The following is a 16,386-nucleotide window of genomic DNA, read 5'->3' as shown; positions in this document are numbered from 1 at the left end:
GAGAAATCACTTTGATGGAGTAACTCTTTACTCACAGAACAGACAATGAGGAGACAACCAGCTATGGCATCATTACCGCCACTCCAAGGTAATGCCATTTACCAGGTAGTACATAGCTTCTACAGAAAATCAAAGAAGTCACATATATTGTCTGGCACCCTACTCTCAAAATAGCTAAATCAAAGTGATTGATACCTTTCTCACTGCTTCTTTAAGGTCTGAAAATAACAGAATAAAAAATACTGCTTTCACAATACAAATTAAAATGGGCAGCCTTCTGCAAGTATCACTTGTTGCTCAGGGGGTGAAGAAAAAGTAAGGTAGGGAGAGACTTCTTATGCCTTGTTTCCCTGAATCACTTCAGGCAAGTGAGCAGTGCAGGCCAGCTGGCATGCGCTATCCCTCCTCCCAGCAGGCAGCACTGAAAAATATTCAGTCCTGCTAAGAGTTACCTTCCTCTGAAGTACTGGAGTGGTTGTTGGCATCAGACATACAAAACACCAGCAGGTTTTCAAATAAAAGCTTTATACAGACTTTTACAAAGCCCCACTAAATATAATGGAATATTTACCTGACTAAAAGCTGGGATGTTTGGACTTGGGGTGCTTTGGATCAGACCCACTGTTGACTAACCTTGCTATCTACAAACTTTACTAAAATGTGCTTGGATTTTTTCCCCCCATTTTGATGAAGTTTGAGTTTCAAAGGTAACCTACCCACACCTGCTTCTGACCTTCCAAAGCCAACCCCAGTTTATTACCTGAGGTAAGAGGTTAGTTTACTGGGGAGAGCTGTACTTTTTAACACTATTCCAATATCACACCTCTGCTTGCTGACATGCAGTCAGCAACTCTCACCCCTCGTACAGTGTATGAAGAGGCTGTCACTGAGGACCACCTCTACAGTAATTGCAGGATTGTGTGTTTAACTATGACATCCTTATGCTTCTATCTCACTATGCAAATCTGATAACTTTAAAATCAGCAAAGACAAAGTCATATTCACAAGGATCCAGTTGCATGTGTTATTGGCAGGGTTTAAATTTCAAGCTGCAGAGTCCTCAATTCCATTCAGCTGAAACTAATTATCTTTTGTCAAGGTGGTTGACCACGTTTTAGCCAAGCACTGTGGTTTTCACATTTTAATTCTTAGTCTGAGTGATTTGGCCATACCAGAACACCAGACACTATTTCCAGCTATACCTGACCTAACACTGAGAGGAGACCAGCAGTCCTAGCTCCTTACTCCATTAATTTTGCATCAGAGTTGCAAAGCCTTTCCCTGGATTCTTACCCTTACTGAGCAGTGCAAACCGCCTTCAAATGAGATGGCAATCATCACACAAAATTCAGCAAGATTTCAACAAGTACTTTGCCTCGGAGGTTTTGTTTTACTGTTAAGAAGTTATATGCACACTGGTCCGTTCTTCCCAACATACACTGTAAGTTTTAGGGCAGCAAAATAGGAAACCTAACATTTCTTTGTAACTGAGAGAATAGCACATATGACCATCAGCATAATGATGACTGTAGCTATTTAACACTTCTGAACACCTCCTGCTATAGAAGCAGAACTGGGAGAAAATGTACAAGATGGCTTCGTAGGACAGAAACATAAGGGGACACATTTCCAGGGTACGGCGTGTGGTTCAGCCTCTTGACTTCCATTAGTGTTAATGGGAAAAACACAGCTATGTCCCTACCCTCAGGATGCAGCCCAAGAGGATATTTTTGCCTGTAAACACTGTGATTTAGTACACATCATCGCATGCAGTATTCCCACCTCTGCCTTCATTTCATCAGCACAGCCACTGCCATGTGCTAACTTTGCAGCAAGACAAGATTTATGGAAGCTTTATTTTTGCACTCATTTTCCCCAGGTTGAAACAGGGGCAAAACCACAGCTTTTAGGTGAAAGGACTGAGTAAATTTACTGGAAAGTGCTAAAGAAAGAAAAAAGTGGATGTGACATGGTAGGAAGTATCTTGAGGAGAGGGGTGGAATGGGTGACATTTTTCACCTCTTCAAATACAGACATGCAGGAAGGTACGTCAATCTGAAGTCTTAGAATATGTAAAAGAAATATATGTCCTCATTAATGTGCTTTGCACTTATTATGCCATGTTGCTCCTTCCACTTGCTTCTCAGTCACAGGGAGCCATGTTGTGATGTCCCCTTTCAGCTGCCATCAGGTTTTACTTTGCTGAAACGAATGTACTGTCACTTGCAGTACTTCTACAGTGGAGTAATGCATCAGGCTCTGGCGATGAAAATAGAAGAAAACTAGAAGAAAGGCCAAACATAAGCCAAGGAAATGGTTGCAATTCTTTAGAACTGTGATACAGTACAGATAAAAGCTTCATAAGACATGTTCAAGGATGGATTTACTGCAGTAGCCTAGAGAGCAGCTGCATCTTTTCTTTCCTTCCTAGCACCTCCTCTTGCCCTCACTCCTATTGTGCAGGAAGGCTCTACCATCCCCCTCTGCCCTCCATGCCATCCCCATCTCCATCCCAGCTCTGGGTGCCCTTCAGCACCAGCACTGATATCCTGGCAGGGAAACTCCCAAAGACTGCCTCAGGCTCAGCCTCATCTGATCAGACATTTCTTCCTACTCCACCCAATGGACTGCCAGCTGATATGACAAAAAAAGTAACAAGCAAACACTGCATCTCTACTGGCTTTTTGTGGCATTGTTGTTGGGCTCCTTCCAGAAAGTGAAGACAAAACTGTCCCTAACCAGGCAACTGGCAGGCAAAGGATCTGCTGTCATTCAGAGCCATACCAAACTTTAGTTTTGCTGGATACTGTGCTGTGACCAGAGAATGCAACCAGCAGCAGCTCATAGTACCACTGGGCTATATGTGTATTTTGCCCCAACTTGACTTGTGGGAACCTCAGCAGAGTTTATCCAGATTATGTGCAAGACAGAGCTAAATTCCACTTTCCCTTTATACTCTCAAGAGGATTCAGTACTGGCAGAGCAAGCAGACTCCCATCTCCAGCTCAGACCCAGGGTTCCTTCCACGGGCCCTCCCAGCATGGGAGCCAGCTGATTAATGAGCAGAGGAGAGCTGAGCAGTGCAGAGTGCCTGCTACTTCACACATCGTTTTCCTCCCTGACAGGGGGAATGTATTAGAGACACTGCAGTTCCATGAGCCCAGACCTCCAGGTTTAGTACCTCGCAGTGTTTGTTACATGTATCTGGGTTTCACAAGAGACCAGTAGATTGTCAGCAGCATAAAGCCACAGGGGTAGAGGAGCTGCCTGTGGCATGCAACCCACTACACCAACTCCTAATGTAACCCAAATGTTTTTTAAGACCAGAACTAGGGTCAACTCTCAGTGAGCAACAGTGTCTATGATCAAGCAAGGGACTAACTAATTTCCATGAGATTAGGTCAATTCTTTTTTATGTCAGCCTGCAAAAAACTGCAGAGAACTTTAACATACTGCCAGTATAGGCAGAGCTTATAAAAGATGTAATGCAAAATAATCAGAGGTTTTGTTGGTAAGCAGAAGGGAAAACACAGCCTGCATGTATGGATGTTTCTGGAAATGAAAAACAGAATGCTTCATACCCTGCTCTTGCAGTAATTTTTTTCTGTGGTCTGTTAAAAGCTTGAGGAGCAGCCGCTCTACAGTCACTAGAACTGGCTAATAGCACAAGACTGGGTGAGGAACTGGAATAAATTAGTGAATTCTAAAAAAGAAATGAAGTAGATGATAGTAAATTAGACACTCCTCGAAAAGAAGGCTTAAAAAGGAAGATGGATGTTTCTTGAATTGTATTGCATTTGACCAGCACTGTTTCAGTGGCTTTGGAGATTGGTTTCTGTCACAGCAGACATAAAGCCCTTTCACTCTAAACTACATTCATGCATGTGACTGAACTTTCTTTTTCCTGTCCTGCTTTTCTCTCTTTTCACCCCAGTTTTGACTGAACAGAAGCACAAAACTGACAGCTGCAAGGTCTCGTCACCAGTTCTCTGGTAACACAACTTGCACGGCAATGGGGAGTTGGTTCAATACACAGAAGCAATGTGCCGACGAAGCGCACCACATGGAATGCAGCTGCACTGCATCTCCTGAGTAGCATCATCATTTTAATGTTATCAGATTAATGTATTTCTACCTCCAGATCATTCCGGATACCTAGAAAAATATCATAACTAATTAACCAGCTTAATATAAATCAACATGCATGCACACACAGAGAAATTTCTTAAAACAATGTAAATTTTATAAATCAGTGCCAGTAAAAAACTCACTCACTGCTATGAACTCTGGAATTTGACATGGCTTAAGGTGATCTGCGGGAGAAGTACGCATCCTAATTACATTTCCTTACATAAGCAACACTAAATAACAGGGCCTATAGGGAAAGCAGAATTTATTTCTTTCAATGATTGAATTACCTTTCAATGATGTCATGGCTTTTTTAAATAACAGACAGTGACATGTCTGTGGTTTTCAGACAGGTCCCTCAAACAAACACAAGCATGGATGTGCTCTCCTTCATAGGAGAACGCCTCCTTGCCTTTCCTTTCCCCTCATCCCCATCCCTCTAATGAAATGGTGATCAGACCATTCTGCACAGCCTGCTCTGATTCTTGTCACTGCCACTTGTGCCAGCAGCTTCCTCAAGCCAGGCTGTGACCCAGGTAACTTGCGCCATTTGAAGGGCTGGAGTAGTAGGTGACCTTGCGAAGGATAAAACTGCTGCCACAGGCACCCTGAGCAGGATGTGCACTGGGTTTGTTTCTGGGCCCCAGCACGCTCAGACTGGACTGTCCTCCAATATGATGTCTCTTTTCCTCCTGAGCTTTCTCAGAGAAACTGTAGGCAATTTTTCTTTCATGAAACGATGCTTGTTCAAGCCTGCTTTTATTTGCACACTACATTTAATCTCCCTTTTCTCTCTCCTTTCCTGTTCAATCTGCAAAGTGGCTATGAGAAGGATGAATAAAAAGGCATGACAACAGGCCCTTAGAGAGCTGGTGACACCCAGCTCATTCCTGCTGACCTGTGCAGTACAGGAAAATGCTGTGGCCAGCACCAGGCAAAGACTAGGGCAGTTACTTGGTGCTTCATCTGCATAGCAAAACCAGTGCTGATGCACTGGTGGAAGCAATAGGACTATACTGTAGAAGGTTTTCTTGTCCTGCTGGTAAGAAATACTTGGCCTCTGTGAAAAATCTGCGTGCCAGGCCAGCTGCTGTTTGGAGATCAGGATGAGACTATTGCACCTATTTGGCCCTGACCAAAATGTTCTGGTTTATTGGCAAAATAGTTTTTATTTCAAATGGGACACCTGTCAGCTACAGCAATGCACATCATATTACTCATTCAGCAGCAGCAACTCTCACAATGATTTCTTCAATATCTGGCTGAAGCTGACTGTTGTTCTCCCAACTGTAACTTCAATCGGCATGGTATTTTCTAAATTTGATTACTGCAATGCTCTCCATTTTGCTGCAGAACAGCAAACTATTTGGTTGTGTGAGTAAAAGATTCTCTTCTTGAACATAAAGGAGAACAGAGGCATGACAAGAAGGGGAACCCCAATAACAGCATCAGGGAAATGGAGCACCCCAACCCAGCTGCTCTCAGGGCTATCATGTAAGCTATTAATTTCAAAAGCTTTCAAAGCAGGTAGTACAACAGAAATTATAAAGAGTTTTAATGTGAGAAAATGCATTCTAATTTTCTATAAGACGACTCACTGTCCATTTTTCAACAAGTATGTGCAGAAGGACTGAGATTATGTTTTTCTCAAGTTCTTATGCTGAGCATCTGTGCTCTTTGCTATGGGGAAATCCAGCATGTAAGGATGCGTTTACCACATGACTTTAACAGCTAAGCTGAAAATCCATGTGTAATTGCTATTCTTCCTCCTACTGTAAGTCATTACAAGTTCTGCTTATTGAAAAGAAATCTGGAAGTACTCTAATAAGAACACCTATATTTATTTCTGTGATCAGCATTTAGAGTCTGAAAGTCTGAAAGCACTGAAGATGCAGAACTTTCATCCTATTTGGAGAATCATCCATTTTGTTGTAAGGTTTGGTATCTTCTCCCCAGCTGGATAGGTTAATTGACAAATTAAGCAGAAGTACATGGCTAATAAATGCTAGGGAAAGCCTCCTTTTATAACAAAGGTGGAAAATGAAGACTGATGAGGAGAAAGTTATTTTTCTTAGAGACTTAGAGACTTCCAGACAGGATAAATAACAGGGGTGGCTTTCAACTTATTTAATGTTTGGCCCAAATTGATCTTTCATTCAACATACATCTGAGAAATGCATTAAAGTTATTTTTACAATGCTTGCTGGAGTTTCGTATCCTGCCCTTTTTCAGCAGCAAAGCAAATGTCAGTGCTGTGAAGCTCTGGAAGCTCATGCTGAATGTCAGAAACACTGACATCTGTAACTTAGAAGCCTTGAACTTTTAGACCATAGGAGCCTTAATGCCTGGCAGCTGCACACTGGGTTATAACTTGGAAAATGTCAGAAAAGGATGAATTGGGATTCCTTGTAATGCAAGTAGTGAGGAACTATGTCCAAAAGTGACATATAAAGCCCCAGGGCAAATAAAGCCATCCACATGAAGTCATTGCCAGCTGCTTCACAAAGAGATGCTCATATCTGCTGTAATGGAAGTCATAGCTCTAGCAATTTGAAATGGCAGCCACAGGAGATGGGAAAAGGAATTTAAAAAAAATATTTTAAACTCTGTCTGGAAACTACTGCAAGGAGAGCAACAGTTAATGATGAACATAGTGATATACTGACTTTATTAACCAAACTATACATGGCACACAAGGGGTTAGCAAGAACGAGTAGATTAAAACCAGGTTGAGTCATCATTTACTTTTGCCCACAAACACAGTAGTTTGTCACTGCACACTGCAACAGGGTGAACATTTGCTTTTTAATGAAAGGGATGATCAATCAAATCTGAAATATCATACAAATCCCTACTTTGACTCAATTTATAGAATTGTGTTTATCAGAGGGAGAGGGGATTCCTTTATTTAGATGCAAAATACATCTCATACATCTTACCTATCTATATGTCAAAGTTCCAGAGCAAGGTGATCTAACTTTGAAGTCAGCCCTGCTTGGAGCAGGGGGTTGGATTAGGTGACTTCCAGTGGTCCTTTCCTACCTAAAGCCTTCTGCAGCTCCTGTTTTGTGGACTTCACATAGGCTCTTACCCCACTCCCACTGATTGTAATGCCAACTGTCTACTGAATTCCACAGTGCACACTCAAACCCTCAGTTTAGTTAACTGGCAGACTGGCTTCAGCTTCTGACTTCATCGTGCCTCAGGTTCCTGGCTCCTGCATCACTTTGGCATTGAGACAGGAGGAAGGACTGGGGTTCTAGGCATGAGCAGGTATCAGACTGTACCGACTGTGGAGTTCACTGAAGTGACACATTGGAAAGGTTAACGGTAGCCACAGTTGTGCAGGAAATGCTAAAAAAGCATGACAGTCTCACCTAGCCCAGTCAGCATGTGCTCCAGAAGACAGGGTTCTTATAACCCAGGCAAAGTCAAGTCCTTCCCTCCCATTTGGACCTTAAAATTCAACTTTCTTAATGCAAGTTTCCCATTCTAAACATTGGCAGGATAGCTTAGGAAAAACTAAGCCTTCCAGGAAAATTATTGACCATCTTCCATTGTCCTTGAATAGGGTGTAAATATGCAACTACATCACTTAGAAATGTATGTCTCAGACTTACAGACACTTCTGCTTATTTCAGTGGAGAAACTTAAACCCCTTTGACAGGGAACCGATACTTTAGTTTCTGTGACCACTGAAGGAAAGTGGGAGAATAATTGCTTCCATATGATACAGGAAACAGCTTTCCCAAAATACAAAATCATCCTCCTGAGCATTTAAGTTTTCAGTTAAGACCATGTTCATTCCTCAGAAGAAAGATACACACTCTTGTTTTCTCTCAATGTCACAATCCTAGAGAAAAACTATGGCCAATATGAACTTCTCACTGTGCAAATACAGCAGGAAAAAAGCAGTACTCTTGCCACATACTACAAAAGCTCCTGACATTTAATCAAATAAAATGAAAACTCAACCTCAAATAGTATTACTATTTATTACTCAAATACTAATAAAATATTTTTAAAAATACTTCAATGTTCTTTGGTTTAGTCCTTTTGCATGTTTTTCCTAGTTTCTCATGCATGATAAATTGAACAGCTGATATTGGCTTCTTTTGGGTTCCACCCAGGGAAACTTCCAAAAGTGAGCAGGCAGAATTGACAGTTTAAGTTGTCTCCGAGTTAATTTACAGCAGCAATATGAAGCTGGACTGTGTCACATATAAAACATGAAAACTGTACTTATATGTACACAGAACTGCCCTGGTTTATCTTGAAAATTGGTATATATCTGTGCTGCCAGAAGACCATTATATTCACAATTTATGCAGACCAAAATTGTGACTGGAGCATAAAAGCCATGGCATGGGAAAGGTGCACACAGAAGGAGCAGATAACTGCACAATACAGTATTACCTGTTTTCACTCCTTAGGCCATTCTGAGACACTTTTTAGAGTCCAGTATGTGACAAAAGGATGTAAATTCCACAGGGATAAAAGCTGTTGCTTATTTCAATTTCCACTACAGATACCACACTGCAGGCTTGCCTGGTGCCTTATGCCAGTGTTTGGCCTTTGGTTCATAATAATGACTTTTTAGGAGACAGAAAATCCTCATACTCACTGCCTGCTTAACAGACAGTTGACAAAGAATGGCTAACAGTTCTTCCCTTCGTTCACTGAAAACATTAAACCTGCAGTAGTTGTTGTGACATTTTGGCCCTTAAACAAACACTGATTATAGAAAATAAAAGTAAAGATTGGCAGTTCTCCTTTAAGCCCATGTTCTTACAAGAGAGAATAGCTATCCTTTTGCTGGATCTAATTTCAGTCTGCTATTCTACAAATGGCAGTTTTGGGCAATTCTCTCTCATGGCTCTTCTTTAGTGTTGAACCCAACTCTAGTCAGAAGTCAGTGCAGACCCTCCCAGTATGGGCACTAACAAGGTTTGTCATGGCAGAACCAAACGGCTCCAAGCTGAGGAAAGCAGTGCCACTATCAGCATGGCAAGGAAGAGGCAAATTAAGACTCTGCACTTGGAACAGAACATAATCTTGCAATCTGATGACTGAAAGCAAACCCCAACTTTTGTGGCAATGATGGTATGTTCAACAAGACACAGCTTTAGGCGAAAGAGTCACGTAGCAAGATTGGAGCTCACTTTATTAATTTTAGTCAATATGTCCTTAAACACCTTGGGGTTTTTTGATATTTCTCTTCTCTCAAGCTGTGAAAAGCTCTGGTGAATTCAATATGTGCACAGCAAATGTGAGAGAGCAGAATCGGAACCTCTGTTCAAAGAACTACACAAGCTGAGGTTACAGTCACCTTTAACAAGTCTTTCAATTTCAAGTGCTAATGTATTAAGACTCTACCTTCACTTTTCTCTCAGGGCTCCTGAAAACTAATACATTTCTCAGAATTTCTTCTTCCCAATAACTGTCCACAATCTAAAGGAAAGGGATGAAAAATATAATATTTGGAATCCTTTTCTTTGAATGTAATAGGAATCTTTGTGCCCAGATTGAAATCTGCATCTATCTGTGGACCCATCATTCATGTTTGGTTTTGGAGTTCTCTTTTTTCCCCTACCCAAAATGTAAGCATGACAAAAAAAAGTCACCAGATGCTTGGAAATACTCTTGAAAATTTAATCTTTTGGAGTCTTTTGGAGAGAAAGTACCTATTCATTAAGATGAAATAACGTAATTCATACTGAATTCTTACCATATACAGGTCATGCAGGTGCACACAAAATAATAATGATTAAAGCCCCATGATTAAGAATACAAGTGAGAAATTATTGCAGGATCAGAATCTGCAAATAGGTGTGCGGCTACTAAAATATACAATGCTAAGTATGATTTTTATTAAAAGTGAGTACACTACCAATAGGACTAATAGTAATTTCAATGTAAGCAAAAATTATTCCTAATTTTTCATAACGTAATTCTTATGATCAGAAAACAGTAAGGGCAAATTCATTTGTTACCTGCCGAGGTGTCCTCTCTGATTTACTCCTGCACCATTCCCAATCTGTGAGTTCAGGTTTATGGCTTTCCTCATGAGACAACCTCCTTTCCGGACCTTCAGAAAAAGCGGACTTATCAAAATTTCTGACCTCTTCTCTTTGAAAGGCTCCCAGTCCGTCAGGGCGGAGGCGGTCGCTGCTCCGCTCCTGGCCGGGCTCCGGCCGGGGCGCGGGTCCCTGCGGGGAGGCCCGGGAGCTGTCCGCCAGCGCCGTGGTGCTGAACCCCGCCTTCCCGCAGCGGGGGCCGTCGCCGCTGCCCCTCACAGCTTCTTTGGAGTTATCGCGGTCGTAGCTCACCAGGCTGTGGTAGGACGTAGATTTACCATCACCATCGTGGTGGTGGTGGTTTTCACGGGATATTTTGTAGATTCCATAACCTTGCTGGAATGACAGGTTGAATTCAAAAGCCCTACGCTTGGCTAAACAGAAAGGGAAGAAATGTGATATTAAAAAGAGTCAAAACCAAGAAGAAAAGTGAGATTACACACACAATGAAAATGACATTCTAAAACATGGAATAAATTATTTAACTACTGCTAGAAACAGACAATTTTCTATCCATAAAAAGAATGAATTGCTGAGAAGAAAGACTTCTCAGATAGTATGTTATTATACTGCCTTCTTAATAAATTCAGAAATTATATATTCCAAAGGTAATGGATTCCCAGAAACTGGTAGATTATCAGCCATTTTCAAGAATACACAATATAAGATGTTTTATGGGATACACACAGAAGAAAATATTTAAATTTCGTAATACTCCTTTTTCTTTTTCCCCCCCACAACCTCTTTCATCTATATTCCTAGAGGTAAAAAATTGTACAAAATGGTAGAACATTTCTAAGAATCTAGTACTAACCTTCAATACCAATAGTTGAGCAAGAAAAACAGAATTTTACAATTAAAAAAAATACTTGAAGAGTTTTACAATGAATTTTTTTGTATATTCTCCATTCTAAATTCAGTGCTCCAACTAATCTTACAGAGTAACTGAAGAATTAAATAATCTTCCCACTAAACCTTTCATGCTAAATTATAAAATAAAAGGTATGAGGACACATTTATACAACCTCTATTTCTACTCAACTGTTTGTGTGCTAACTAGATCATATATAATTATGGGTGAAATTCTGTCCTTAGCAGTCATTCATTAAAACTTGAGAATAGTCTTTAGTACAAATATCTAAAAGTCAATGATTTATTTAAAATGATGTTATAATTGCTAATTTTCCATCTCTTGTACATTTATCTCTCTAAAAAGCATTATTAAACACAACTGAAATAAACCGCCATCTTGATGGGCTGCAGTCATCCTCTCTGCGAAAGCAGTTAAAATTACATCAGTCGTAGCACAAGCCATTCTGCACTTGGAGAAGGTGTTCAAAGTCAATGAAAGCCATGAATGAGAATGGCTTTTCTCTAGGATTTAGGAGCTTGCTTTCTCCCTAAACATGCAATGAATGTCAGGAATTCATGCACTGATGTCAGCAGACTTTCACTCCAGAGAATGGGAAACACCACCCAGATCCTCAGAAGTATTTAGCTCTTAACTTTTACAGTTGGACTAGATGATTCTTGTAGGTCACTTCCAACTGAATTTATTCTATTCTATTCTATTCTATTCTATTCTATTCTATTCTATTCTATTCTATTCTATTCTATTCTATTTCTTATTCTAAGTTTCTAAATAAAACTTCCCAGCACTTTCAATTGCCCTTGGACCAGGCCTCAAGGGACAACTGTATCAAACTCTAGCACTGTAACTCTCACTTCTGAAAGATTAATGCATAAATCTGTCATTTTTATATACAAATATAATTGCAGCATTATAAATAGCAAATTGATTTTTTCTGTTAAAGTTATTCTTGATAATAGTTATGATCATAAATAAAAAAATCAGCTATTGCTCTATCTTCCTTCCTTGCAGGCTTCCTTATTGATATTTTTACCAGAACATATTTATTATATGTTAACAGAGATCTAACAAATACAGATGCATTTAATATCCTGTGGCAGATTTCTATCCTTCAAACTTTCCATAATTACATATTGTTGAACAGCTTAATTTTTTAAAGGATGTACATTTTTGGTTGTCCCAGAAAGCAAACATGTATGAACATATATGCATACATTTGTGTGTGATGAATGTAAATTAATCACTAATAGAGATACTGAACTTATATTAGAAGGTATAATAAGCTTCAACGAGACATTTTAATAACAAACACTTCTCTCAGAAGAATGCTGGAAATATATTTTAATGTGTAATTCAGAATGCAATCCCTCTGTGACGCTACATGAACACTGGAGGTTGAGGTACTTCATAAGTAACTGTGGCCAGGAAATTTACAGGAAAGCATTATGCAGTCTTTTAGCCACAAAGATGACAATGTTATTCATGTTTGCAGAAGGCTAAATGTGTTTTTTACTAGATGTAAGTTCATGGAGTGATAGTTGTATTCCTTTGTCTTCTGCTTCTCTGACTGAGTATTACCACATGATCAAGTTCTTTATGAAAAGAACAAAAGTCATGTAACTGCAGGAGACAGGCTGTGGCAGTCAGCATGTGCAGGGATTCCTCCAGCTGGTTTTACATGGAGTCCCAGAGTACAACAGGGCTTCAGAAGATTCCAAGAAGGTTACCAGTGGAGGCGTGGCATCCTCTGTTACACCAAGGTAAACTTTATAAGCATGCAGGGAAATATTTTAGGTAAAAACTGTGTTCCTCAGCTTTCAACAAGCAGCATGAGTGCACTGATGTACAGGCCCTTCCCATAAATCATGTCCTTCACTATTCACTTATTGGTGTCGCTGTGATTTCTGGTTAGTAGCTACAGCTCAGGTGTACAAACAATAGCTCCTGCCCTTCTTAGAATTTGCTTATAATTAGCAAGTTTTTTTACCCACGACATTAAACTTGTTTAGCATGGACCATGTATTTGATTAGTAAAAGTCAGATTGTGGCAGATACATTTTTCCCAGGTAGGAGAGGAGAGCAAATCTAGGATTCAAAGTCCATCAGACTCTGCTAAAAGATCTGACAGTGACCTGGGAAAATCAGCCAAGCTTCTGTGCCTCCATATCCACTATTTCCATCCAGGTGCTTGCATGAATGTTGTCTCATTCATTGTTCCGAATAATGTCTATATAATTCAGGTAAATGATTTCAAGGAGTACAAAGTACTGTTACTGACACTAACTTCCTATCTTTTTTACTACAAGATACATTCCAGCTGCATGTCACCCTTCCGTACTTACTTTTGAGTTCTTCTGAAGACACTGCATATGAATTCCTCCTGCAATTAATGATGCAGCCACAGGGCAGGTGGATCCAGTGTTCTGACAGGACAAATACTGGGGTGACTGTGGCAGCCAGCAAAGTCAGCAGGAAGCTAAGCGTCTCAAATGAAAGACTTTGAAAACCAGTGATGTGCTGGACAACCATTTGAATCTGAAAGGCAGAGGATTTTGATGTTTGAATCGCTTCAGGCACATGAGAGACTTCCAGGAGCAAACAGAACATCTCACAATGAACATGACACAACTAAAAGACACAGGATGTCATTAGTGTTTGCTGAGCCTAACAGTTTTGTTTCTAACAGAGTGGAGAAAACACAGAGGCTCTCCTCCTCATTCTGCATTTCTCAGAAAAATCCTTGCTTAAGCTAAATATAGATGCCTGAGCGCTATTAAAACAAACAACTCACAATGCAAGTAACTTAGAACACATTGCTAGCTCAGTCTCTCCTGCATGGTACTGAGGAACCCCAACTCCTGATGGGGAACAGGAGAGAGAACTTAGCACTACACAGGGCTGCGCTGCAGATGCTCTCTAATGCCCTCTTTCCATTGACAGAAGCTCAGGTGTTGAGTCTATACACATCCCATGGACAGGGATAACACAGCCCCAGACCCACGTTCCATGTTCTCAGCAGACTCCTTTGTAATTATACAGGAATGTACCTGTTCCCAAACGTACCAGTGCATGCACATGGACCCACCCTTCCCCCCTCCAATGCTACAGAGATTACAAAGAAGTAAGCAAACCTCATTTTTCTAACAAACTCCTATTTTTTAACCAGCCTGGCAAAGGACATGACTCACAGCTGTGAGGAGAGGCAGAAGAGCTAGCTTAGTACAATTCACAGACCCCATAATGCTGAACAAATGCATGTCAGACAGCTGGCAATACAAAAGGGTGGACCTTATTCATCCCTGTATTCAGGTGATACAAATGATGTGATGAGAGAGTAACATACTGATGAATCATGCTCTGCCAAACCTGCTGAACATGAGTTAAACTCATGTAGTGACACAGACCTGCTTAAAAGGACTTTTGCTGGCACAAACTATACTATAAAGAACAATTGCAATGGCTACTGTTCATCTGTTTCAATTAATGGCACACCAGCTCACATGCCTTTTAAATGTACATAAGCATTAGAAAGTAAAGCAATCTGATGATTTACCATCATTGGAAGCCAGAGAATTATTTTTGTCAATGCAAGAATCAGTGAGAATCGTTTCTGGGCGAAGCCCACTGTGAAGCTTCTGCTCTGTATGCTGTTCACGTAACGGGGCTCAAGTGCACCACTCTCAGCCACATCTTTCCTAAAAACTGCCTCCGAGCTTGGACATGTGTTTTGGAAATGCTTCGGGGTTTTATCCACAGGGTCCACCGGTGACAGAGATGGGGTAGCGGTACTGCAGCCTGCAGGTGTCCCAGGGGTGATGTAGCCTCGAGAGATTTCCTGGTAATCAATATGTAATAGCTGTTGCTCATCTGAGCACAACAGCTGGTAAGTTAGAGGAACAGACAGCACTGTGAGGAGGCAAAAGCACAGTGAGTAGACAATAAATAAAAACAAGATGTAGGAACTGGTACAGTCGGTGAAGCAACCCCAGGAGGTGGGGATGTATTTGCCCCAGCCACAGAGAGGCAAAATGCAGATCAGCAAACTGACAATCCAAATGGTAAGAATGGCCCATATCATGCTCACTTGTCGCTTGGAAGTGCTGCAGCTCATTGTCTTAATTTTGTTGATGGTGTAGAAGTTGTAAGAAACTATAAGAGACCCTTTCAGGTTGCTAGAAATGCCCTGGAATAAATATATAAGCGCCGAGGTGGTGCACAGAGGCTGGGGGAGGACATCACTTGACCACTGGGTGAGCATGAAAATAATCACTGGCACAATGCTGATCAAATCATCTATTGACAAAGAGGTCACAATCATTGAAACTGTGGTTTTGTTTCTCATTTTCAGCAGGGCAACTAGTGAATAAATGCTGCCCAGAAGTGCTGTGAATGCAATGATAAAAGTCAAGCAGAATAGAAAGACATTGAAAGTTCTCTGCTCTCTAGGCTTATCCATAATGCTATGATTTTCAGTGAAGAAGCTTGTCCCATTGAGTGACAAATTACTAGGTGTTACCGACATTGTCCTTGGAAAATTTTTTTCTTTCCCTTCTCACTGACTCTGCAAGTTTTCACTAGCTGAAACCAGAACTGTTAGCTCCACATCACAAGTTTCTTTGTTTTCTAAGACTCTCTTTTGCGGCATCTGATGAAGAAATATTCAGGTGAAAGCACCCTTGATAACCAGAACAACTCATGCTCTTGAAAAATCAGGCAACAATGAAGTATCAAAAGCGCTGAAAAAAAATGCAATTCTTCATAATTCTTTCAGTACTGGAAGATAGTTAATGTAAGCTCTTCTGGTAATAAAATGCCATTCACTTTTGTCAGATATCAGGCAATGTGCCTTACTCACGAGTTCAGTTGAAATGAAGGCAGAATATCAGGTATGTTCAAGCTCTAGTAGCTCAGGGAGAAACATAGTAGAAATGAGAGGCTGTTGGATTCACCCTGTGCTGTTCCAAGCTGCAGGAGGGAGGAGTCAGATGCAAGCAGGATAGCAGAGCCGAGGGGAGTGAGTATCTTCTCAGATGGAGCTGCCTCTTAGCTGGATCAGAAGACTGAAACAGTGTCCCTGCTAAGCCACACCTCCAATGCTGACACTGGAATCCAATGCAAATACTCAGATCTGATGTCAGCCGTAAATGTCATTCCTGTAAAGCCCATGGCTGATCCAGGGCTCTGCATCACGAGCTAGAGTGCTGCTTTTATTCTTTCACGCTTCTGTACTCCATGCTTAGCAAGGGGAAAAGCTGCTGGAGCCTTTCATAAGGATGAAACAAAAGGGGTGTGTCTGCTCTGCCTTTCTGT

At 40.9% G+C, this 16,386-nt stretch overlaps 1 protein-coding gene across 1 annotated transcript in view; it reads right to left on the bottom strand.

Annotated features, from left to right (window-relative positions):
- The window catches only part of GPR149 (G protein-coupled receptor 149), a 28,323-nt gene extending 12,725 nt beyond the window's left edge, over positions 1-15,598 (bottom strand). The window contains exons 1-3 of the mRNA XM_075098312.1: positions 14,630-15,598; positions 13,419-13,611; positions 10,122-10,579 (exon numbers count right to left, since the gene is read on the bottom strand). Coding sequence (XP_074954413.1) covers positions 10,122-10,579; positions 13,419-13,611; positions 14,630-15,598 — 1,620 coding nt within the window. The remainder of the gene's footprint in view (positions 1-10,121; positions 10,580-13,418; positions 13,612-14,629) is intronic.
- Between the last annotated feature and the right edge of the window lie 788 nt (positions 15,599-16,386).

This window comes from Phalacrocorax aristotelis, chromosome 7 (genome assembly GCF_949628215.1).
Source record: "Phalacrocorax aristotelis chromosome 7, bGulAri2.1, whole genome shotgun sequence".
In the NCBI taxonomy this organism is placed as follows: domain Eukaryota; kingdom Metazoa; phylum Chordata; class Aves; order Suliformes; family Phalacrocoracidae; genus Phalacrocorax; species Phalacrocorax aristotelis.
Note: the sequence above shows the minus strand (reverse complement) of the source record. Positions and strands in the feature narration are given on the sequence as shown.